The 26,243-nt window shown below is 43.2% G+C and overlaps 2 protein-coding genes across 2 annotated transcripts in view; both read right to left on the reverse strand.

Moving 5' to 3' along the window:
* Positions 1-147: 147 nt before the first annotated feature.
* paxbp1 (PAX3 and PAX7 binding protein 1) lies at positions 148-13,284 on the reverse strand. Its single transcript, XM_080836740.1, has 18 exons — positions 12,846-13,284; positions 12,011-12,142; positions 11,204-11,395; positions 10,339-10,557; positions 9,038-9,141; positions 7,908-8,116; positions 6,980-7,169; positions 5,865-5,988; positions 5,017-5,119; positions 4,262-4,377; positions 3,873-4,072; positions 3,430-3,577; positions 3,117-3,238; positions 2,825-2,901; positions 2,530-2,596; positions 2,108-2,254; positions 1,359-1,519; positions 148-684 (listed from the first exon to the last, which is right to left on the reverse strand). The coding sequence occupies exons 1-18, from the start codon at positions 13,171-13,173 to the stop codon at positions 567-569; spliced, it is 2,757 nt and encodes a 918-aa protein (XP_080692866.1). The 5' UTR covers positions 13,174-13,284; the 3' UTR covers positions 148-566.
* A 2,098-nt stretch (positions 13,285-15,382) lies between these two features.
* Positions 15,383-26,243, reverse strand: part of gbe1a (glucan (1,4-alpha-), branching enzyme 1a) — a 54,801-nt gene continuing 43,940 nt past the window's right edge. Inside the window, exons 13-16 of the mRNA XM_080832955.1 lie at positions 24,701-24,885; positions 24,003-24,133; positions 22,589-22,706; positions 15,383-17,553 (exon numbers count right to left, since the gene is read on the reverse strand). Coding sequence (XP_080689081.1) covers positions 17,491-17,553; positions 22,589-22,706; positions 24,003-24,133; positions 24,701-24,885 — 497 coding nt within the window. The 3' untranslated portion in view covers positions 15,383-17,490. The remainder of the gene's footprint in view (positions 17,554-22,588; positions 22,707-24,002; positions 24,134-24,700; positions 24,886-26,243) is intronic.

The raw sequence follows: 26,243 nt of genomic DNA on the forward strand, positions 1-26,243 counted from the left end.
GGACTGCGATGCAACCTGCGCGACGGCATATGTACATCACATTACCTACACTGCAATCTCCATCAATCAACGCGAAGCATCATTTTGTTTTGTTTAAAAAAAAAAATGCAAGAATGGTATTACAACTTCAATAAAATGGTGACAAACTTAAGCATAGCCGTAGTCTTTATTTAGTCATTGAAAATCTATCAGGAAAATTAAAATACAGATGGCATCTGAACCAAGGAAGGTTGAGGAAGGATTTTGGCACAAGTTTCAACTCTGAGGTGAACCAAGTGCTATAATGAGGAGGAGAAAAAAAAGGCTGATCAGTCACACAAGGTAAAAACATATCCCAAAAAAATAAACATGTACATGTTGGAAAACAGAGGGTACAATTCCACCACACTACGGCGTGAGGTCAGGGTGCAAGACGTGTTGAAACAAGAGCGTGTTACTAGTGCACTTCACCAGACGAGTGGAATCCTTCAGTAGCTTTCAGTAGTCCAACAGCCAAGTCCTCCCAACATAATAGTCCATGATTAAAACCGCTAGCAAGCTAGCAAAGTGAGCCAGTCTATAGTTCTTCACTTGCCCTCCAACAAGGGCTTGATGTCTTTGATGCCATACTCTGTAGCCATAGCGATCACATGGTCGACAGCGTTAATACGACACAGGAGCTTCATCACCTCCTTGATGTGTTCCCTGTTAAACAATAGGACATAAAAGACAAAGTACAGTGAGCAATACTGTGATTGTCATTAATGTGAGCAAAGAACCTACTTTAAAAGTTGGCTTTAATAGAAACAGTTTTGAGTTTCATAATTGTCTCTAAGCTCCGTTATGAAATACATCATCTCTCCTCAGTTTCAAGAAAGAAAAAAAAAACCTCTGTAATTGTTATTTTCTGAAGCTGATAATGTCTATCTTTGACAGCGCTGAAAGGGTTTGTCCTGTTTATATGTACACTCATAGCCTGCTTCTCCCAAGGGTATTACCAACACCAGTGAACCAAACTGCTGTAATGTAATGGAGAACGCGATGTGTACATGTGCTACACCTACATCTATGGGTGATGGGGGGACAGTGGCTAGCATTAGCACAGGGGCGCATATAGCACTGGGGACGGACATGTCCCGCCCAGATTCATATTGATCCTGATCCGTCCCCACCACTCTCCCTACGTAAGGCTACAATCATCAGTAAATAACGTTTAAAAAATTTTTTTGCGTCCCCCCCAGTTCTAAAATCCTATCTGCACCACTGCATTGGCATCATGTGAATGGCCCTTGCAAGTCGTTTGGGATCAAAGCGTCGGCTACGTATCGAACCTTTACCTTCCCCGTTTCCTCACAGATAAGTGTGTGATTCCTCCTCACCTGCTATTCCTGCGCTCCAAGTCTAGTCCGCCCAGGCCGCCGCGGTACAGCGCGCCCGCCAGGTGCTTCAGGTAGCGGCAGAAGTTCTCCAGCTGAGGCAGCGTTGTCTGCTGCTGCCCCTTCAGTGCACTGAACCACTGCGGGGGGAAGCACTCCACCACCTGGGGGCAGCAGAGAGCAAAAAACACACACACAAACACACAAGAGGATGTGAGTTTGTTTTGAAAAGGCGTTGCACAACAGCGTCACATCGCTCCCGAGAGCCGGTGTAAATACCTGGAAGGGGGTATTACTGTTTACTGCAAACAGCTTAACACAGCTTTTTACCTGACCTGCCCAATAACTGTTATAGCTGCACAACAGATTTGTGTAATTTACCGTGAAATTTCAATCTGTCAAATTGCTCACAAGGGAACACACTTCATTGCAGTTGTGCAAGGTGTTACGTATAAGTTCATTGTTGTGAGTTGGGTAAGCATTCATTAATTCATTAAGCCTCAAATCAAAACACTTTAAAGAGGTGAGAAAACCAACAAAACAGAAATGCATGAAAGTTTATCCAAGCCAATCTCGGTCTATCTTCAGTGACCAGATGGTGTTGTTAACCCGACGGTCATTGTTTTGATTCCCAGTGAGCTTAGAGCACATAATGATAAACAACAGGAATAACCTGTAACAGTAACTCAGTCTGGTTAAATGGTTTAGCATTGGGGATATACATTTCGGGCGGTCGCATCAAAGGTCCTCACCCTTCGGCTCTTCTCGATGCAGTCCTCCCCGGGTTCCGTGGTCTGAAGGGCGGAGAGGATGTAGCGGTTGAGGGTGCTGTCTACGGCCAGCTCCTTCAGCATGGAGTTAGACAGGATGCTATTCCACTGGAGGATGTTGCTCAGCAACTAAATCAACGAGAGAAGAAACGTTACTTACATATGGCTGCTATAGTCTGCATAAACAAACAAGGGTCTGAAGTGGATAGCTTGATTTATTTTTTCTGAAGTTCGGAGATGTACGTTATATAAAGTTAGGAGGTGTACGTTATATAAAGTTAGGAGATGTACGTTATATAAAGTTAGAAGATGTATGTTACATAAACACGTAAACAGAAGCACAACACGGTGTGCCATCATACACAATGTTATAGATGTCTTAGACCACGGAAGACTGCGGTTACCTTCACACAAGTCCAAAACTGTCTGTGGAAAAACAGACACGGCCCAGAGTTCTTCTTCTCCAGCACGCTGTGTGAAACAGACAAGTCAAGTTTGAGGAGAAATGAAACTTTGCTTTAAAAAAGTACAAATAAGATAATAGACGAGTTAGAAAACTGTCAGAATAGGATAAAAGAATAAACTTTGAGGTGAAGCGAGTAATGTAAAAAAAGTGGGAGAGTAAGGAAACTGTGAAAAGGGGACTGACGACCAGAGGTTAGCATTCTGATCCCTTTCTCTTTCTTGATCAAGACTCACTTCTTAGGGAAGAGAGGCATGAAGATGTCATCGTCCAGGGTTCGCCTCGTACGCATCACAATGGTCTTCAATAATTCCTAAAGGTTCCAGAGGAGGAACACAGGAGGAGACGTTACCATAGAGACGTGGGATAAAATCACTCCAGCTACTTAAAAGGAGTCCAGCTAGTCAAAATCAGGTAAATAACCCTCTACATCCACTCCCCTTCTCTGTGAACATCTCTTTGTCATATTCCTATTGTAGTTGCATGGAATAGTCCAAACTCGTCAGGGTTGCGGTTTGCAGTACTTACCTGTGTGTTTGTGTTGCTCCCATTCAGGACTGTAGGGTAGCCTTTGATCAGTTTGTGCATGAAGGCCACCATCCTGGACGTCTGACTAGTCGAGAGGGGGTCCCACACCTGATCCGCAAAAACTGTACAACCGAGATAAAGAATCCCTTTTAATTTCATTCAAAATGTGATGATGGAGCCCTTTAAACAATCAATCAATCAATCAATTAGGCTATGCCAAAGCCTGGGTCTAGGAACACCAACAAGCCCGGGATAGTAAACTCCTTCCCCCCTCTCTTCCACACTTGGAAGGGCTTCATTAACGGGTACATACCGGCCAGTTTGGGCAGGATGACTCTCTCCACTATGGAGGGTAACAGGCCGAAGTCGTTGTCTCCTGTCTGTAACGTGGGGTGATCCTCACAGCCGTAGAACAGCAGCGACTCGAACCACAGCATGTACTCAAAGTTAGGGCACTCGGCCTGTTTGGACAAGCACACAAACGTAAGGTCAGAGGAGAAGCGCACTCAGGAATGCAGCGATCAAAATAAGCTTGCAGTTCCCTTACAGTTCCCTCATTTGGCACAGCTTACAAAATTCACCCCTTTACATGTGCAAGTTATTATCGTTAGGCTCTAAATAAATAAATAAATAAAAACAAACAAACAAACAAACAAACAAATAAATAAATAAATAAATAAAACAAATACCCATCGTACTTAACAGTAAGCCACTGGCACAGAGATTGGTAGTCATAGTGACGGAGTGTGTATGTACCTCCAGAGGGGACCAGGAGATGAGCTGCAGCCGGACCAGCGGGTTGAAGAGCTTGGGCAGGCACAGGCCTATGTACGCGTCCCGGTAGCAGGTGAAGTAAAACTTCCGCCACACCTCGAAGCGGGACTTTATGCTGTCCAGAGAGTGGAAGTCGTCCACAACGTCCTCAAAGATCTTCTTCGACTCCTTATTAATGTGATCTATCGGGAAGAAACGGAACAACAGTTACGGCTATGGAATCATTCTTGCCTTGAATATCGTGCAATTTTTTTTCCCCCGACTGTGTGTAAAAAGGTGGAAATATCTGCTAATGTGATTATGTAGGGGAGGATTTAAAGCTTGTGGAAATATCTGCTAATGCATGTATGTGTTTACGGGAGGGAGGATACCTTTCTCTAGGTCAAAGCTGGTGAGGTCAGTGGAGGTCTCCTCATCGTCACTGGAGAGACCCTCATTGTGCTCCGCCCGCTTCCCGTTCTGCTCTCTGGCTTGCCGACGCCTCGTCCTGTCCAAGGCAACAACAACAAATAATGCGGACCGTCACCGAAAGTCACCAAAACCAAATGTAAATACATTAGTCCAGTGTTTCCCAAACTTTTTACAGTCCCGTACCCCTTCAGACATTTAACCTCCAGCTACGTACCCCTGGACTTCTCTCTGGAATGGGGATTAACTCTTTTTAACCATTTATCCATTTCCGTGCAGCAAACGGAATTAGCTCCCGCTTCTTTAAACAGGGCATCAGCGAGTGGAATTCTGACGAGGGAGCTAACCGTTGTGCCAATGTTTTGACCAACCTACCTGTAGCTATTTTTGGCAGTGTAATTATTTCGCTGAACACTACAATGTATGCATGAGTGTTTTCTTGGCATTGCGACTGGGCTTTTCAGACTATTCAAGATGTCATGTCTATTTATAGGTCAGTTTGAAAATGTAACAGGCTGTTTCACTTTGGAAATGCAAATCAAATCCCCTCCGTGTACCCCCTATGTCCCTTTGCGTACCCCAGTTTGGGAAACACTGCATTAGTCCAAACAAAAAAGAAGCTAAGCCACGTATATACATCTGTAGATGACACAATGAAATGGGAATATTTTTTGGTTGAACAAAACGTTTAGATTTTGCATAATTTTTTTGTGCATACCGTCTAGCCTCGCGCTCGGCAATGCGTCTCTGTTTGGCCTGCTCTTGATAGGCTGTTCGGTCTCGGCCAAACGGGTCAAGATTGGGTGCCATCACAGCCTTACCTGAAACCGGGAAGAGTTCCCAATTACCCAGCAGCACCAACAACTCAAATAACACAAACACACCAAACTCTGATATTAACCTACGAGAGAGCCAATAGACTAAGCTCTGAAATATCTTCATTCATCTAATAAACATTGCACTACTTCTTCTGTTAAATACTTGCTGGAAAAAATACAGTCAAATACTTAATGTCTCTTTTTGAGGTAGAATACATGTTAAAATATGATAAATTGGTCAATTGATTGTCATCTCTGGGATCATGAAATCAGCTCTTTTCCAGAAGATTGTCTCGACATTTCCTCTTCTCTGAAGCACTTTGCCAGTGACTTGAATGCACTTACCTTCCATCCGCATTTACTAAAGGCAATCACAGCTTCCCTTTTACAAACATAACCACAGATAAAATATCCATGATCTGCAAGACCAGCTTAGCCACTTGCATGATCTCCTTTGGCTTGCATGTGTTTTCCCCTAGTTCCCCATCATAGGGGGCTGGGGGTCACATGCGCTACATTGTCTCAAGAAGCACAAAGTGCCAGTTTCCAGTACACATAGGTATAAACAGGACACTGAAAACTGGTAGTTTACGTATTAGCATAACGCTCACATACATACATACATACATACATACATACAAACATACATACATACATACAAACAAACCAGACACATTCTCTCACTTCAAACAAGAGAATGCAACGAGGCCGTTCAAATAAATAATAAAAACCTTCAAGATGGACTGACTTGAATGGCTTGAAAACTCCGATGATTCATCTTTAATATCATCCTGTCTTCTCTGGACCAGCCGCGCTGCCCGCTGCCTTAATAACTGGTGCATGGCTGCCTCCAGCTCCAGGACGGCCGGCACCTGAAAAATACGATGGCTTTTGTGACTTTTGCTGAACGATCATCACACGTGGTGCAGGAGACGACCTGCAAAGGCCACCACGGGCTCCGCAAGCGCTACGGCTGGGGGGGGGGGGGGGGGGGGGGGGAGAGGACGTTAGCGGGTTTTAAGAGCCAGACGCACACAATATTCACTTCCTGTTTGACCTCAGAAGTCTGAGGAGAACAACAACAACAACAACAACAACAAGCCAGAGAGGGCCTCTGCAAGGGCTTTGCATTTTTTTTCCAATCAAAGGAAAAATTCATCAAGGTTCCTCCTCAAACTATTTTGTGTGGGGCAGTTGGTACCAAGATGAAGAGCAGATCATCAAGCCACTTGGTGGCAGCTTAACTGGCTTAGTGCCCTCGACTTGTCAGATCAAGTCATTGCAAGTGAATTATAACAAGTATAAGCGTGACCTAAGAGTATGTCTTTATATCATTCTGAGAGCTCCAGGGGGATACTTATTAGGGGGGAAATGGATAGAGGTCAGAGGCCCTATATCTCTCTCTACTCCCAGAGAAAGACTCTGCTGATGTCAGATCGCTGTCTGAGGAACTGGCATGCTGGAATAGAATACAGTCAGTGGGAGAGAGTCGTGTTAAAGGGCAACCCTAGCCACGTAGCCAAGCCAGTTTTCTGGATAACTCCCATTTTTCAAAATCTGAGGAGAAAGATGATGCGTTTTTTAACGATGATATGTTATGTAAAATTCACAATGACAGGTTTGGTCAACATCTGGGTAAGCTGTTTTTATCCGACCTACCAAATATGCCTAAAATAAATAAATAAACAATCTTCTAATATTTTACAAACACAAAACTAAGAATTGTGTGGTACAGATAGAAGTCTCTCAGAGCAGTAAACTTTACTATCAAAGCACTAGAGACAGCTTAACTGAGTCCAAAAGCATCAGGTATTTAGACAAAGCACAACAGCCGTAAGTGGGCGTCAACTGTTTCTCCCTTACCTTTTCGCTGAAACACTCAAGCAAGTCTCGAACATACCCTCGCATTTCTTGCAAGAATTTATACTGGTCAGATACGTCTTCAGAGCTGCCCTCCAGCCTCTCGATGGCACTGTTTGAAGCTTGCAGGTCCTCCTGGATCTGATCAAAGCGCCTGGAGTTGATATTATGCCCCTGGCGCAACACGCTGAGTCTGAGGAGGGGTGGGGTGGGTGGGGGGGGGGGGGACACACACAGAAGAGGTACATACAATAGTCAAATCACGCCAGCACCACAACACACCATCTCATCATACTCATCCCCACAGTCTGGTAATTCATAGTAATTCACTCCATCTCTGTGTCTCCTATACCTCGCCATTATTCATTCTGTATACGGTTAATTGCTCAAGCATAGCAAGTGCAGAGACTATGCAAGATTCATTGTTAAAATATTAACAATAAGAGGCCAAGGCGGTTCCAGAAGAAAGCAGGTCGCTAAGCAACTTGAGAAACAGCAGCTTTTACGAGGCCTTAAATAGTGGGGGTTACCTGATTTCAGAGGTTAAGGCTTTTGAAAGGCTACATTTCAACATTATAAAAAAAGGTAGAGGGAACTGATTCTGAACTCCTAAACCCAGTACTTCCTCGAAAAGAGATGTTTTGATACAATTTTATAAATATGGTAATACGCATATGAAATCTTAGTAATAATATGTGTTCTGGATTTAGTTTAAAGTCCACATTACAAAACCCTGTCTTCTTTGACTGTAAGTTAGTAAACTAAATTCAGTTGAGCCAAACAGGTGTGTTTGAAACAAAGACAGAAGGTCTGTGACCTTTTTTTCCATAGATGCATTCTTGCTTAGAATTACAAATGCATCACGGATCTGATGAATAGAAATCTATGGGTGGGGTTGTCCCATTTACAGCAGTATGGGATCAAAGCCTACCTGTCTTTAAGGCGTTTCTTTACCAGATCTGTGGTAATTGGGATAAGTTCGTTACTGGGGACAGAATAGTTTACAGAGTCCTTGGGTTTTGGTGCCTTCTCAACTTGAGTTGTGTATGTGTAAGGCATGTTGTAGGACGACCCATAGGGCTGGGTCTCAAAATTGCTTTGGTAGTACAAGTTTGTATCCTCAGGTTGGCTGGCTAGGACCTGCAAGTAAAAAAAGAAGAGAGGACAAGGTAGAAGAGGGGTAAACAAACAGTGGTTCCAAACAACATTCTTTAATTCAATTTCACATAGGGATGCTAAGAAGATGAATGAGTGCTGTCAACGCTTTTACAACTATGTGTCATTAAAAGAGTGTGTTGTCTGGGTGTTTACCAATGGGATGCTGATGTGATGTTAAGAGAGTGTTTTGTCAGGGAGATTTCGCTGCAGGAATCTGAGGTGATGTTAAGGGGAGTGTGTTGTCAGGGAGATACAGCTGCAGGAATCTTGAGGTGATGTTAAGGGGAGTGTGTTGTCAGGGAGATATCACTGCAGGAATCTGAGGTGATGTTGGGGAAGTGTGTTGTCAGGGAGTGCGTTGTCAGGGAGATACAGGTGCAGGAATCTGAGGTGATGTTAAGGGGAATGTGTTGTCAGGGAGATATCGCTGCAGGAATCTTGAGGTGATGTTAAGGGGAGTGTGTTGTCCGTAAGATATCGCTGCAGGAATCTAGGGTGATGTTGGGGAAGTGTGTTGTCAGGGAGTGAGTTGTCAGGGAGATACAGTTGCAGGAATCTTGAGGTGATGTTAAGGGGAGTGTGTTGTCAGGGAGATACAGCTGCAGGAATCTGAGGTGATGTTAAGGGGAGTGTGTTGTCAGGGAGATACAGCTGCAGGAATCTGAGGTGATGTTAAGGGGAGTGTGTTGTCAGGGGAGTGTGTTGTCAGGGGAGTGTGTTGTCAGGGGAGTGTGTTGTCAGGGGAGTGTGTTGTCAGGGGGATCCAGCTGCAGGAATCTGAGGTGATGTTAAGGGGAGTGTGTTGCCAGGGAGATATCGCTGCAGGAATCTGAGGTGATGTTAAGGGGAGCGTGTTGCCAGGGGAGTGTGTTGTCAGGGGAGTGTGTTGTCAGGGAGCCGTACCTGTGGGATGCTGATGCCCTTCCTGATCTGCTCCTGCTCCCAGCGGTTCACTTCCTCATCCTGGCCGCTTGTGTCCAAGGCTTCGTCATCACTGCCTTCAATACCTGAAGCAAGAATAACGTATTATCAATATATTCATCAAGGGTATATAGACATGGATTCATTACTGCCAACAGGGTTTGTGAAAGAGCTAACATATATTAGCTTGCACCATTAGTGGCAAGGTAGGAAATATAGTAATTGGTTTAAGGCTGGTCCAATGGTTATACAATATTAACCTGAAGTCTAAGCCCATTAGGCTGTAATAACTGGAATCAATCTCATATGATACGTCGCCAGACCCAATCTATTCAGGAATTGAATTTGGGTCTGTATAGCTATATATACCCTGCTATTACTCTTCCCCACTAGAGAACAGGATTTAGTCATCCACCTCAGCTGTACCTAGTAGGTACATAAGAAAATGAGCCTGTCTTGCTGCTGCAAACTTCCTCAGTAAACAGAATCCTAAGACATCCACCACTCTCCTTCAAGTTTGGGTTAATAATGTGGTATTTCCCTGTGCAGGGTGAACAAAATAAGTTCAGTGTTGCTAAAGTTAATTCTGAGAAGTGATTTGAAATGAAGGGGCTTCAGAAATTGTCCCACATAGTCTGATCACTTCTGGTTTGGTCTCACCGTTTACCTCTTCAAAAGCTCAAGAACCATCACTCCAAATATGAAGGAAAATAACATTTTAGCCAATGGGAGAGCTTTTTCGGGGTATACAAACAGCTAACTAATAACACATACCTCCCACCCTAAAGCATTCCTGGATATTAGACAATTTCAAATCACATGGGCAAAATCAAGCTCCTTGATTGGCTGAAGAGTTTGTTCATGTTCCAGGAAATCAATGTGTTGAACAATAACAAAAGAAAACGGTAACAATTTTTCCAATCTGCCTCAGCAATTACACATTTATTGGTCGTTCACTGTTTAATATTCACTGAGCAATATTAATTTTGCTTGTCCCAAAACTACACTTGTCTTATTTTCTGTGGTGTTACGCAACCAAATGTTTAACGAATATTTAAACGGCATTTACGGTGCCCATGCATATAAAAATCAGCTACCCATCACCTGGTAGCACGATCTTAAGTTCTAAAAAAAAAAAAAAAAAAAAAACTCCGGGTCTACACTGATCTCATAAACAGCCTCTCTTCAATCCAATTGACGGAAATCCACCGTAGCGACGGATAACTTTAATCTTGAGTATACTGATGTTACCCATTTTATTGTTAAAAACCCTGCCCACTCACCGATCTCCTCTGCGATTTTCTGCCGCTGGGTCTTCTGCTTGACGCCGCTGAAGTCGATCCTCTCCTCGTCGTCGTCGTCGCTGCCACCCTGCTCGTCCTCGCGCACCAGCCGCTTTTTGGAAGCGCCCGGGTCCACCAGCGGTGCGTCTCCACCCAGCTCCCGCGCCAACTGGCGCCGCTTCCGCGCTGCGTGGATGAAAGCCGCATCTGGGATCTCACCTGCACACAGATGGGACATGGGTTATCTACAAGAGCATACTAATGGAGACGTAGTGAAACAAGTTGATAAAATCCCTATGAAGTGTTTGATACGACTGCTTAAAAACTGCTTTCCAGTCCTTTATTGACACAGGACAGTGAAGATACGACAGGAAGAGAAGGGCATAGAGAAAAATGGGGAGAGGGCTTGAAAAATGGCCTCAGGTTGGACTCAAGCCTGTGTCCTGGTGGACGCTGTGCCTGTGTGTGTGGCGTGGGACTCCGGTGCCATCACTGCTCTACAGCTCACCCGCTTGATACCACTACCGAAACGTGTTGGATATCAGGTCAGTTGGATGAAGTATACTAAACTACTGCTTACTGATTGAAACGTGTTGACATTGCATTGAGTTTCCTAGACTTCCCTAGTTTCCAAATCATACAGCAGTAAGTTAGGAATCAAAATGACTGTGAGAATAAAAATCTCATTGAACTATTAAACCGTCAAAAAATATTGGCTATGAAGTAATTTTTGAGACGCTTACTAGACTACCATAGCTTCCAAAATCACACAGAAGTTAAGCACCTTAAGACTTCTCTGTTTGTTAAAGTGTGCTATATAAATTAAATTCATTATTATTCGAAGTTAACTAGTTTCCGCAGGCACCTGGTCTCAGAGAGCTGAGTGTCGACAGGGTCTGGAATGAGGCTCCGCCGCCGGCCTTCACGTCACCCTCGCCGTCCTGCTCGTCGTTGCTGTCCACCTCCATCTCCTCCTCTCCTTGCTCGCTGCTGGCCCGACTGCCTTCCAAGCCCGGCTCCTCTTTAGGTGTGAGGAGAGGAATATGCGCAGAAGCCGCTGAAGGACACAGCAAACATTCAGTTTCAGTATGAAGAGACGCACTTCACCGTGGCACAACACATTCAATGGTCACACTGTGCGATACACCCATTTATCTGACTTTCAGGGAATCTGACAGGACGCTACTAAGGGTAAATTATTAAAAACATATTTTAGATATTTTTTACAAAGAAATCACACAACCATATTATTAACCATTCACAAGGATGTTATTTGTCATAATTTTTTTTTTGTTCACATCAAACAGACTGGTTACTGTCAAATATGTCAAAATTAAGCTGCATTGTAGTGCTACATTGGTTGGCCATAGTTAAAAAACAGAAAGCAAAATTTTTATAAACAGATTATGGCTATTCCATTTCTATTTACCTATTCCTATTAACTGCCTCATCTACCACATCAGCCTACATGGATAAATGACTGGTACAATCCAGTAACACACAATTAGTTAACCAACAACATACAACTTCTTATCGCTGCATTTTAACTTTTTTGTAGGACAGTGTAGTCCAAACAACTCCTAAAATGAACGTGAATACGACTGACAATAAACTTACAGAGAAACAGAAGAAGAATATACGTGATCCAGTGACAAATGTTATATAATCTTACCATCGGTGCTTGTAACAGGCTCAGATAAAACATGACCGCTCTTCACCAAGTCCTCCTTGTATTCCTTCTTCAGCTGCTTATAAATCTTCTTACTATGGTTGGATTTCTTCACTCGAAATACCTCGGTGTCATCTAAAAAACATGATTCATGTATTGGCAGTTTTAGTTTAGTCTTTGGCAGCAATGCGGCATGCCTCTTCGGTGCATTATTTTTTTTTTACTTTGTCACAGGGAAGGTGACAAATCTTTTTCCCGATTCCCCCTATAACACAACACTGTGCAGTGCTGACTAAGCAGATAGACAACACACCAAAACTAGTCATCTCAGCAAAGTACGTCAGTGGAGCATAGCGCTGAATCGCCACAACCTAGTTTAATGTCATGGTGATGTGTTGACAGCAGTCAGTTTCCACATGGTATAACGCTGTTACGGTACGGGGCTGTCGTGTGTTAAGGTGACTGTACATGTTAGGTAGTTAAGCTGACAAGACATTTCCCATACGTTTAGGTTAGGGTTATTATAACATGATGATAACCGACGTGCATTGTCCTCTAGCTTGATATGTAGGTAACGTTAACCAGCTAGTTCACGTTAGCGGTCAACTACCTAGTTACCAAACTAGCTAACATCTAACTGTTAGCTATTTCAGTCTACATTGACTGATAATTGATTGCCTATAGCTTAAACTGAGTGTTGTAGTACAATGGGCAATCTAAACGATACATTAACTAAACACGAGGCTACGTTCCTCTCTACTATTCTATTAAGGCTAATTAGTTACAAGTTGTTTACGTTTGTTAGCCTAGCCAGCGATTTAGCCAAGTTAGCAGTTACCTTCATCGTCTTGAAAGCTCAACAAACTTGCTTTCGGAGCTTCACGGTTATCCTTGGTCCGCTTTTTATCTTTATATGCTTTAGAAGTGGTTGTTTGAAATCCATTTCCATTTTGTATGTCCAAAACGACACTTGTAACGTTAAATGTCTCTGGAGTGTTCAAATTTGCCTCCCGGTCTAAGCCTTCTTCTGCAACAGGCCCGCATGGTTGCATAGGCTGCGGCAGCGGCGGCTGCTGCTGCTGCTGTTGCTGCTGGACGTCTTCTTTCTCGTCGTCATCGGATTCATTCCTCCTCCTCAAGTTAACCTTTTTTACTTTTTTAAACATGTTGATCTATTTCTGAAAAGCTATTAGAGATGCACATGAAAATATACCATGATTTCTAATGACTCAATGAGAGCCGCAGAGACAGCAGATACCTGTGCGCTAACCATTTTAGCGATAGCGGATAGCTGTTGTCCCTAAATGCTTGAGAAGAGGCGGACCCGCCAGCTCGGAATCTGTCCACGAGGCTTATTACTTCCGGTTTACGTTTGACACTTACATTTCAAATTAAAAGCTGCTGGCTGTCGTTTATCTATGGTAGGAGATCTATTATACAGTTTATTTGCAATCATTTTTTTTTATATTTTGCGTTTACCTATTGAACACTAAACAGTGAAATTCTTAATGGTATTTGATTGTGTTTATTTTCAGCACACCATATGTAGTGAATAAGCCATTATCATGTAACAGCCAGAGAATGTCTGGTTCCAGGCATATCTTAACAGAAAAGTCTGTTTTGACTGGACTGCACTGGACATTACTATTGATTATATGGCAGTCTTTTACTGCCATCTAGTGGGCTGAAGTCAGTAATATCGTTGTGAATGTAGGTAAACAGATCACGATACGATGTGGGTTTTTCATTTGTATTTATTTTTGTTAGACCAAGGAGAACTTCCCGATTGCGGAAAGGGCGAAAGTAGATGGTCACCATGGACATACAAACAGACTGATCGTAACTGTTACGGTCATGGCTTATGAGGAATGCCACTGCAATCTCTTTCTCTGTGAGAGGAGTGATTTGTTTCGTGTGACATCCTAAGATGTCATTTAAGTGTACAAATGAAACTCAAGAATAATGAGTTTTTCGAATTCCTGTTTAGCTGGACTGTCAACAACCCAGAATTTATCCAGGGGGCCTGTCCACATGGCATGCATTGAATGGGTATCTGCATAGACACATGTGAATTTTGTATGTCTCTTGGGTGAAATGTTTTTATTAGCCTAAGCATATCATCTGGCTGTCAGTCTGCCAGACGGACCTGTCCCCAAAATGGTTTATCTCTTCCTGTAAACCTCCTGGCATAGAAGGATTAATCATATTACTGGATTTGAAGATGGCTTCTATTTGTCAGTCATGCTTTAAAGGGTACAGCAGGCAGAGGTACACTTGTGTCTGTCAAGAAACAGATATATTGTGAGAAAATCACCAAATCTTTTCCACCACTCAACTCCGCAGGCACACCTCTATTTAATTCAAATGTGAATGGTTTTTTTCACCCCTGTGCAGTTTGTGCTGTTGAGTTTTAGCATTTTATTCTCCCCTCAGATTTGGTCCCTTTCTGCACCATCCCGACTCTGACTCCACGGAGATGGAGAGAGAGCAGTCACCTCCCTCAGCCAGAAACCCTGGGATTGGTGCAGTAATGTAGCATGGCACTATAAGCACACACTCGGCTATATATAATTATGTGAATCTTTGCCAAAAACCAAGTCATCCCACTGTGGCATTTCCCCCTATAGATGGCAGTATGTCCTCACTCTTACCTCAGTTCAGTGGTTTCTCCATGAGCCATTTCAAAGCTGTAGTGCTGACTTGCTCATATCTTGGGTTGGAAAGTGAACAGCTGTCTCTCTTCATAGCTAGGTGAGCTGTCAAACTAATTATTCCTTGCGAGCAGGAGAGTACTCCCGAAACCATAGCAGAATGAAGTATACTAAAACCACTCAGCTCTATTTTGATTTGTCTTTTAAAATTGTCTAGTGAAATACAAACTCATCAGACTGTTATGCACACATTCAAATGCCATTGAGGAAATGTCATGAATTATTTTAGACCGACAGTGTAATGACTTTACCTCCTACAATTTATCAGATGTTGCCTTGACAGACTGAAGTACAAAATCGCCATGACTACTGTCTTCCTATGTCACTCTTGGCTGCAGGTGAACATGATTGCTGCACACGAAGGTAAACGGATGGAAGAACCAGGAGACCGTTCACTGAATATTGATGTGCTTCCTCTCAATATTTTTCCAAAGGGAAATCCAATCAGAATGAATATTTCAGATAGGGGTGTTCTCTGAAGGACAGGGAGGTAACAATCAGATCATAGTAACACAGGGACATGGGGAGTATAGTGGATAGAGAATACAACACCATGACGAGATAAGCCATGGACAGCCTGAGATGTATCTTACACAAGTCAATTCAGACCACAAAAAAAACAGACATATATATATCCCACACTTGTAGAATCTTTTAAGAGTTATTTATTTATTGCAGGCACTAGCCTCCACAATACATGGCTGAAATGCATACAACTATTGCACCACCAGGAGAGTACATAATATAGTCATGTTCCCCCAAAACGTCTTTAAGACAGAATAATCATCACATAGATGGGCCGTCATATTTCCCAGAGGAAAAACAGCCACTGAACTATGAGGGTTCCCCTGTAGTGTTTCCTGTGAATGTGCAGAGAGGAAGACACAGTGACTTATTTAACCAATAAACTATAATACAGACTAAAAGAAAACTATGGAAGGTCATTCTAATATATATATATTTTTAAACACATGTAAAGAACACATATATAAAGAACATTTTCATGACTTACAAATGATTATTCCAGAGAATAATAAGCCAGAAACTAAATTTGAAACTATTTGTGTTTAATCGGTTTGAATTCCAAAGTCTGAAATGTCCTACGATAGACAGCACTGCCCTTTAAAGTTGTATATCTAAAGATTAATGAATAGGTTTCTTAATGCATCCAAGGGCATTGGGAATGTTGAACTATTCATGATGCTCAATACTGTTTTTTTAATGAAACATGCTACCTCTAAGAACCCCAATGTCAACTCCGTTGACTAACGGTCACATTACATGGCAAGATGATCACAGAAGAAATGTAAGTGCCACAATAGATTTCACTTTCTGTAAATTAAGTGAAGTAATTAGAGAAAAGGAATAATTGGCCATTCAGACTATAAAACGAGATTCTTTTTTTTTTGTCCCTGCTGTCATACTTCCACTCTTGCATTTAATCGTTTTTTCCTCAGGGACCTGAGAGAGCAGGCAGCTCATTCGTCATGTGACCCCTGAAGCAGTTCACGGTGAGAGGCTCCGATACCGATGTGATGTTACCTCATAAAGTAAGACATTTAATGGAGCTCCAAATTACCAGTGCTTATTAAAGCTCCGCGAATGAAAGTGGGGTTAAAAGTGTGTGTGTGTGTGTGTGTGTGTGTGTGTGTGTGTGTGTGTGTGTGAAGGAAGAAAGCGAGAGAGAGAAGAGGGGAAGCACACACTGCCAGAATGAAGGGGATGAGGAAGAGGGGTTATATTGATCTTAGGATTTTCAAGAGCTTTGAAGAGAGGAAGGCTAAATGTATTCATCATCTCATCTGCAGTCAGAGAGGTCTGGCCCTGTTATCATCTACATCAACTTCATGAAAAAAAAACTATACTCAAGAAAGTGTATTTACCAACCAGTCCTGCCTCACTAAATGTTAGATATGCCCTCAGAGTGATCAGCATGTAAAAGAAAAAAAATAGATTTTCTTTTTCAGATCAGTTTTCTTTCTAAAAAAAAAAAATTTTCTGATGACACTAATCAGCCTATTCCCCCCACAGCTATCCAACATGCCAATGTGAGTTATTATACCCCAGAAAGTGTATTTACCAACCCACCCAGCCTCACTTAATGTTACATATGCCTTCAAAGTGATAGTCAAGTAAAAGAAAAACAGATAGATTTGAAAAAAATAAAAACATTTATCCTCACACTAACTACCTATTTCCCCCACAGCCAGCTAACAGGCCACATGTGATAAGTCATCTTCTCACCCCAACTTCTCCTCTCTCTCATTCACTTTCTATGTCCACCACACATACTGTATGTTAACAGAAGTGCTGATTTACACAAATGGCAATTGGGCTTGTTTGTCTGCTGACGTTAGGCTCATTCAAGTGTTTTACAAACTCCTCCCCTCAGGTTCAATTAAGTTGTTGGCAGACATTGCCTCTATAGGACGAGTAAGTCAACAAGTATATATCCAGTGACAACAGGATCAGTGGGGGCTATTTTGTCCTTCCAGGTTGAGACGAGCCATGTGGATTTGGAATACGACAGGACAGAACAAACACTGATGACAAGATGGCATCTAACTCTAAAGTGCACCCGGCCCAGATTAGGGCCTGGTTCGGGGCCAGTCTCGGCTTTGATTGGTGTACAGTTGTAATGTTACAGAGCTGAGTTTTGCTTTTTTTTCCCCCAAAGGGACACCAACACTTCCTGGAACCCATGAGTTGGCGGTGATTACGGCTTGGTCCGGCGCTCCGCTTCATTCTCCGCTCCATTCTCCGCTCCCATGGCTAATAACAGTAATCGATGTCCTCATTTGCCAGGACAAGAGCCGTCCTGCAGGGTATGTAGATCTGTGGAGACAGGAGCAGGAGGAAACACTCAGCAATAGTGAACAAGGGAGGGGGAGAGAGAGAGAGGGGGAGAGAGACAGAGAGATAGAGAGAGAGAGGGAGGGAGAGAGAGAGAGAAGGAGAGAGATAGATAGAGAGAGAGGGAGGGAGAGCGAGGGGGGGAGAGAGAGAGAGAGGGGGAGAGAGAGAGAGAGGGGGAGAGATAGATAGAGAGCGGGCATGGAGAGAGATAATTATTTCTGCTGCCAACGGACTCTTAGCAGAATGTGTTTAAAAAGGGAAGGAAAAAAAAGAGGGAAAAAAGGTAGGTCTCTGGTCCTCTTGAGGCCCGTAACTGGAGACAGTGTTCACCATGCTGAAAAATGCTTCTCTTTCTGGGGAGACCAGCAGAGGCTAAGAAACTAGCTTTAACTGTGAGAAGCTCTGATAAATAGAAGCTGTTAAGATGCAATGCAAGATACCCAACACTGAAAGCTAAGGGGAGAGGGAATAAAGCCCCGACGGTAAGTGGAAAATCCTGACAGGTTTAAAGGCAGCCCCATTTCTGGTAAACAGAAAAATAAAAAAATGCTGCCACTTTATGTAATGTACAAATCAGATTAATTGGCTAATCGTGACCCCTGAAACAAACTGCACTGCAACAGAACGACCAAGAGAATAGAAGTAAAGTGACGAGGTTAAGCTGTGATGGAAAGAAGGGGGGAGGCAGAGAGGCAGTAAATGGAGAAATGTGGAAAAAGAGGAGTCAGGAGTTAAATTATGGCGCAGTGAAAGGAAAGGTCATTCCCAACATTGCTATGAGTCCATGAGGGGGGGGGGCATCTGCTGCAGCTTCATTTGGGATATGGGTAACCTGCGTCAAGATGATCACAATACCGCACAGGCAGACATGGCAGGCGGAAGTGCTAGCAAGGAAGCTAAACCCCATTGGTGCTGTGGTGTGTCTCTTACGGAATTGGGCTGTGATGGCCACCATTAAATATGCACACACTCCATTGGGATTCCTAACCAGTTGGGGATTGAAACAAAACCCTTTGTAAGATTTTTATCATGGAAAAAAAAAGAGCTGATCGGCGCTCTCAAAATTGGTTTAGAGTGAGAATGTCTGTGTGTGTCTGTGTGTGTGTGTCTGTGTGTGTGTGTGTGTGTGTGTGTGTGTGTGTGTGTGTGTGTGTGTGTGTCTGTGTGCGCAAGTATGTGTGCGTGCATGCATGTGTGTGTGTGTGTGTATGCGTGCGTGCGTGCGTGCAAGTGTGTGTGCGTGCATGCATGTGTGTGTGTGTGTGTGTATGTTTGTGTATGTTTGCGTGTGTGTGTGTGCGTGCGTGCGTGCGTGCATGCGTGTATGTTTGCGCGCGCGCGTGTGTGTGTGTGTGTGTGTGTGTGTGTGTGTGTGTGTGTGTGTGTGTGTGTGTGTAAAGACAAAAGGTGCAGATGCAGAGGCACTTGAGGAATGACTGAATCAGACATTTTGAAATATCACGTCACCTTAATTATGAACACCGCTGCGCATGTTGATTTCCACCAATTACTCGGCCACTTCACATAACAAGTTTCCAGCGCGCTGATTAAATAGCCTACCATGGACAAAAGTCTCTAAATTTAAAATAAAATGAGCGATTACTGCGTACTCCACAGTAATTTATTTCAAGTCCACATCAATACATTTAGTCACATTTCTGAGGCTCAAGAGCATTTACAACTTACAAACTAGTGCTTTTTGTTTAATCAAAAGAATTATATGCATGCTAATATCCTGTGAAATGTAAATGGCTTCAGCGATTAGGAGACCTTTTAAACAGCTCTCATACCGAAACAGCATGAAGTGTCTCGTCGAGACCTTGCATAATCACCCTTCAGTGAACTCATCAGGACCGTAATCACAGTCTACAGGCTATTACCATCAACATTATTTCAGCAGACCCAGCACAAGTCAGGTCATTTATCAGCCAACAATTTGTCCTCACTATGTGCAACTTTTATACATTAAAATCGTAATACGGTGCTATCTGTGTCATCTTGAGATAGCAAACACTGCTCCAAATCATGATCACAAATTCCTAAAACAGCAAATGTGCTGCAACCATGGCTACTCGTCTGTCTGGCTTGATCATACGTTCACTTAAATACGTTCTCCATAACCAAGGATCTGAGAGGCCATCTCCATGGCTACTTCATTTCTTTACATTTACTTTATTTCTTTTATGGTGGAAAGTAACTCACAGAAATACTTGCTTGTTTTTAAAAGAATATTGAATAAAAAGTGGGGACATTCAGTTTCAGTACTATTTGCTCCTAAAGCCCAAACCACTTTATCTCTCTCTGCTCCCTTATGGGACTGTCAGAAAGCAATGTTCTGGGCAATGAACAGGACGAATAAGAAAAAATACCTGCAAGGTCTAAAGTTCTCTCACCTCTCTCCTCTCTGCTTACTGGGAGCGAGGGAACTGTCGGTGTAACCATGTTGCGGCACAACGGCAAACCCACCCATAGAAACTCTTCCCTCATCCATCGGCGTGAACCCCACCCTATGTAGTCCAGCTCAACTTGCAACCAAAAAGTTTCGACTTGCAAAACGCTTCAACTTGCAAAACGTTTCAACTTGCAAAACGGTTCAACTTGCAACCAAAGACAACTGACTCGCAATCAAAACGTTTTGTGATGCAAAAAGGACAAACTCGATTTTTTTATATTAGTGCAAGAAATATGTTCTCAGAACTGTCTTTTATGCTTGCATGAAAGTGACACAAAAAAAAAAATAGATATGTGAAACCATTCATCCTCCCTCTTCTAAGAAAAGAGAGAGTTTTCCTTTTCTTTCTCTTTCTTTCCTCTGGATGAGGAAGCGCAGTGATGAGAGATAGAGGAGGAGAGCAGAAACACAGAGAGACTGAACCAGCAGATGCTCAGGCCCCTATCTCCGAACATTAAAAGCCATTTCATCAAGACTCTGGGCTGTATCGCCTGCACACCTGCTGTCCAACAGAAAAGCACAGAAAGAGAGAGAGAGAGAGAGAAAAAAAAAACTTTCAAACTAAAGCCGAGAAACTACCCTTGTGTTCTTTTCTTTGCCTCCTCTTCAGTTCACGACTCCTTCCCCTTTGGTAGAGAAAAAAAAATAAATAAAATTCACTTGGCCCGTCTTTGTAATTCATGGCGGTCTGCACCAAATCGCGGCGAGCATTCTGCAACATAAGCAAACTTTTTTTGCTCCGGGGCACCAGAGGCGTCGGCTCTGTGTCGGTTTAAGATCTGAGATATAAGAGCACACTCTCTCTCCTAGAGAGCTCGCCGTCGTGACAGATGCACGCGCCTGGAGTGCAAAATGGGAGTTTACCCGCACTCTGAGAAGGGGGGAAAGAGGGAGGAAAGGGTGCTAGAGATGGAGAGAGGGAGGGAGGGAGGAAGGAAGAGAAAGCGGGGAGAGAAGATGGAAAGAGATGAGGGGGTAGACAGGATGGTAGCGCTCCATTAAAAACAAGAAAGATGAAAGGAGGTAGAGCTATAAAACTGACTTTAAAGCAACAAGAGGCTTTTTATAAATCACGCTGAGAGTCTACCTTTAAAGCAACAAGAGGCTTTTTATAAATCACGCCGAGAGTCTCCCTAAAAACGGGCATCACTGGTTAATAATTCATTTCCTGTCATAATCAGAGAAAAAAAAATGTTCAAAACATTCCTAGGTGAATCCGTAGGAGCCGTTATACAGTGACTGTTTCTTTCCATACATTTTTAACTATGTTTTCAACTCAAATTCCGACAATGGCAGTGATAGAAATATTAAATACTCGGAATATGCATGAAGTACTGAGTGCAGAAAAAAGTTAGTTAGTTTAGGAGCACCATGTTCGACTGCTACTTGGTAAATACTACACTATCGTATATAATAAAATCACTACACAACACTAGAGCGTCACAATTAAATCACTCCAGTTTCACTTTAATCAAATATGGTAATGGAAAGTAAATAAATCTGCAACTGACTTTAACGTTTAATTATTTTAAAACAGCCAATTCACAAAATACTACACAACATGTTTCTGAAGTGTTTCACAGTATGGACAACTAGAGTGCTTATGCATTGTGTTATTTTGTATCCAAGATGACACGTTCTTAACAAGAGAGAGAGATGTTGGCAATATAATTGGGTGCTCTCTGAATCATGACAGATTTAAGAGTCTGTCAAGGCAGAATGTGGATAATGTGATGAGCAAACCAGCCAAACTTGATGGAGAGACAGTATGGACAAACAGTGGAGAGAAGAGAGACATTTTTCTTTTTTTTTTTGCAAGAAAATGACTAATATGGGCTCTCCAGTCTGACAGCTGTCTGGCATTTTTGAGGACAACTCAGCGGGACTTGCTACCTCAGTGGGATATTTTGTAAACACGCTCCCCTAATCTCCTGGTCCTCACACAGTGCTGTGGACTCAACTCAGCGTACGCCAGCGAGATGGTTCTTGGCTACCGTGGACGGCTGTGTGTGAGCCTAACCATGAAGTGTGTGTGTGTGTGTGTGTGAGTGTGTGTGTGTGTGTGTGTGTGTGTGAGCCTAACCATGAAGCCTGCCAAATCTCATCAGGCCCTCCGCTCATTAGCGGCTCAAAAGAGTCTCTCTGAGCTACACGGAGCGCTAAACCACAGAGATGCTAACTCTCAGCACAGAGTGAACCTGAATCCGGGGCACTTCAGACTCACTGGGGTGTCACTACGAAACAGAGACCAGTCAGCTGTCAGGGAGTTCTTAAGGATATTTTAAGAAGCTTTGACATGTTTTCAGCAATGATGAAGGTGTTAAATACTACCACACACTAGCAGATTAAGAGAGGGTTAAGAGAGACTAAATCAAAGAAATCGTTAGTAAACAAACTCCTTATACATCTAGTGCATAGTGTCAGGGAAAATTAGAATAAATGTAAGTACACTTTGAGTATTCTCTGTTTCTTGAAATAGGGCGCCACACAGAGAGAAAGAGAAAAAAATACTAAATTTGTAAAGACTAAAGCTGTTTGTTAATTTCACGGTGCAAGACTCACCTTGAATGAGTAGGGTCGATCTTTGAATGCCATGTCCTCCGTGAAGAAGTCAGTGTTGTGTGACAGCCGTCCATGGCCCCCAAACTGCTCGTCATCAGAGTCCAGTTTAATGGTGTATCTCAGGTGATGGGCGGTCAAGGACACAGGCACAGTGAAATGTTGTGTGGTCACGTAATCAGAGACATCAGGCACCAGGTAGTTTATTGACATTTGCTTTCAAGGCGGTAAAAGTCATTTGCGTTAATGATTTAGGGTTAGGTCTTTTAAGGCGGTAAAAAATCTTTTAAGGCAGTAAAAGTCATTTGCGTTTATGATTTCTATGATTTGTGTGTGTGTGTGTTAGTCTGATAGAAAAGAGAGAGAGTGAGATTGCATATGCAGTGGGAAAGGAAGAATGTGTTTATTTGTTTGTTTGTATGTATGTGAGAGTAGTGTGTGTGTGTGTGTGTGTGTGTGTGTGTGTGTGTGTGTGTGTGTGAGACAAAGGGAGAGAAAGAAACTGTAAATGCATTAAGGCAGGGGATGTATGTGAGTGTGTATCAACTATATTCTTTACACAAACACGCGATGCGATTTAGCCTTGTGTGTGTGTGTGTGTGTGTGTGTGTGTGTGTGTGTGTGTGTGTCTGCTCTCCTTTGAGCGCCTCTGTCATCCGTCTCTCCTAATTGGAATCCCCTCATGCCCACAACCCCCTCACAACCCTCACAGCAGCTATGTTCCCCCCCCTCTCATATCCAACACGTCTAATATACAGCAGTCACCTCTGTCCCCACACAGCCAATTAAACATGGTTTGTTGGTGGGCAGAGTGTTAAGCCTCCCAGTTTTGCTCTCTGTGGAGGGCGAAGGGATGAACTATTCGTATTCTAAAGGTGTGTTTCCTGGCCGGCTCTCACAAGCACTGCTTTCAGAAGAGATATTATCATGAGGAATATGGTACTCAGCAGACATGTGGGTATGTTCCACCAGCTGCACAGGACTACACACACACACACACACACACACACACACACACACACACACACACACACACACACACACACACACACACACACACACACACACACACACACACACACACACACACACACACACACACACACACACACACACACACACACACAGTCTCGAACAAAAAATAGAAACAATACAATGTTCAGATGTGTTTGAAAGTCCCTACTACAATTGTGTACACACTATAAAGAAACCCATTACAGAGGGTACATCTGCACTTTAGGACCCCAAACCTTACGCAGTTCTGATATCTATTCTCAGAATGTTGTTTGGAAGCCGAGGGATGGCAGTGGTGTACAGACTGACAAGCAGAGGGAGAGACTGGTCAGGGAGTGTGGTTTACACACACCGCACAGCTCTGTTGCTGTTGGCTACCGTTACCGCATACAGACAAGGATACTTCCCACGAATGCCAACGGGGACCCTGTAGTCACTGTAGCTGTACGTGGGGTGGAAGTTGAAGACGAAGAGAGCCTTGGAGCGCTCAAACACGATGACCTTGTCTTCCTGGTTCAATGTCGTCACAACAGCCTGGAACAGTGAAAAGTGAAAAAAAATAAGTCAGATCACAAACCACCGATTTATGATTGTACACCTGGACCACTTCCTGTTGAGTTTATTGGCTGATCTATTACTGTGTGTCAATGTCACTGATGTCATGAATGACGTCAAGTGCAGTGTGAGTGTGTGTGGGTTGAGGGGGGGAGGGGTATGACAAGCAAAAGCGGTAGGTAGAAAGGTGGAAATAGGGAGAGAAAGGCAGAGAGAATAATAAAACGTTACAGACAATATGTCCAAGAAAGAGAGAAAGGGTGTCCTTTGGGTTATGAAATGTACTCATGATATGACACAATGGTGCACCGTCTGAGTGGTTGTAGTAAGCATACTATGACTAGTCACACACTGACGATGGCTTAAGGCCGAAACGCGTCTGTGCGAAATAAACTGGCCTTATCATTAAGGAGAAAAGCTTGAGAGTGCGGTTTTTATTCTACTAATAGTTACCATTCTTTTACTCGCACCCGAAAACGCATTTATATTTTTTTTGAAGTAGAGCGCGCCTATCCCTACTAATGGTTGTAGTAAGCCCCAACTCACCGGTGCGGAGGCCAGCCAGCCGTACTTGTCCTCGGTGCGGTTCATGGCTCGGTCGAAGGCGTAGAGCTGGTTGTAGCGCAGGTGCTCCATGTCCAGCAGGTGGTACTGCCGCCGGGCGTAGCTGTAGCTCTCGTCGTTGCCCTTCCTGGGGAAGTCCAGCCACTCGGGGTGGCCAAACTCATTTCCTGCATGTTGGGAGTGAGCGTTGAGAAGTTGTGAACATAGCAATCTGACTGTCAGAGCTGGTTGCATGTTGGGAGTGAGCGTTGAGAAGTTGTGAACATAGCAATCTGACTCAGAGCTGGTTGCATGTTGGGAGTGAGCATTAAGAAGTTGTGAACATAGCAATCTGACTCAGAGCTGGTTGCATGTTAGGAGTGAGCGTTAAGAAGTTGTGAACATAGCAATCTGACTCTCAGAGCTGGTTGCATGTTAGGAGTGAGCATTAAGAAGTTGTGAACATAGCAATCTTACTCAGAGCTGGTTGCATGTTGGGAGTGAGCGTTAAGAAGTTGTGAACATAGCAATCTGACTCTCAGAGCTGGTTGCATGTTAGGAGTGAGCGTTAAGAAGTTGTGAACATAGCAATCTGACTCTCAGAGCTGGTTGCATGTTGGGAGTGAGCATCGTTAGTTGAGAAGATGTGAACATAGCAATCTGACTCTCAGAGCTGGTTGCATGTTGGGAGTGAGCATCGTTAGTTGAGAAGATGTGAACATAGCAATCTGACTCTCAGAGCTGGTTGCATGGTTGGAGTGAGCTTTAGTTGAGAAGTTGTGAACAAAGCAATCTGACTCTCAGAGTTGGTTGTTGATGCCTTCCCAAAATAGTGGAAACATATTCTCAGACAAACATTTTGAGGTTACGTTTAATACATACACCATTCCCTCATTCAAAAGCTTGTAGTATAAAGATATCAGAAGAATAACAGCATATACACACACGTTTAAATCCTCCTCCTGCACCATCAATGGAACAAACACAAATCATTACCATGAGTCACAAGTGCAGATCATTGCATTAATGTTCTGATATCCAGCATAATCAGTAATATATTGTGTTTGTTTTTGTATTGTGTTGTAATGTATATTTTGTGTAATATATGTGTAAGCACATTGAGAGTCAAAACACCAGGTCAAATTCCTTGTTTGTTCTAACTTACTTGGCAAATAAAATCTGATTCTGATTCTGATCAATGGATAGGACTGGACCTGACCAGAGAGACAGACAGCAATCCCTGTGCTCTCATCTCCTGTGTCTCCATCCCTACGGCCCCCCGCTGATATGACTAAAGGTGTTGTTCACAGTCACTTCCCACCTCAGGCCCCCACCTGTGGCACCCACCTGTGGCCCTCGTCTCTCGTATTCACAATCCTGTGTCCAGTCTCATCCACCCACCTCTTATATAGACAATGTTTTTAACCATTTATTTGACGTAACTAAATGTATTCTTTAGGCAGATGCTCTTATCCAAAGACCCTCACAATTTATGAACAATATTTAAGCCAGTAAGTTGAGAGACCTTTGAAGTAAGCACAAGGTA

The sequence above is a fragment of the Sprattus sprattus genome, assembly GCF_963457725.1.
Source record: "Sprattus sprattus genome assembly, chromosome: 1".
Taxonomy (NCBI): domain Eukaryota; kingdom Metazoa; phylum Chordata; class Actinopteri; order Clupeiformes; family Clupeidae; genus Sprattus; species Sprattus sprattus.

Excerpts from the sequence above, each read along its gene's own strand:
- paxbp1 (XM_080836740.1), bottom strand. The coding sequence starts at position 13,173 with ATGTTTAAAAAAGTAAAAAAGGTTAACTTGAGGAGGAGGAATGAATCC. Across the intron at positions 12,143-12,845 it reads GAGCTTTCAAGACGATGAAG|ATGACACCGAGGTATTTCGA; the intron begins GTAACTGCTAAC and ends CATGTTTTTTAG. Across the intron at positions 9,142-10,338 it reads GAAAATCGCAGAGGAGATCG|GTATTGAAGGCAGTGATGAC; the intron begins GTGAGTGGGCAG and ends TTCTTGCTTCAG.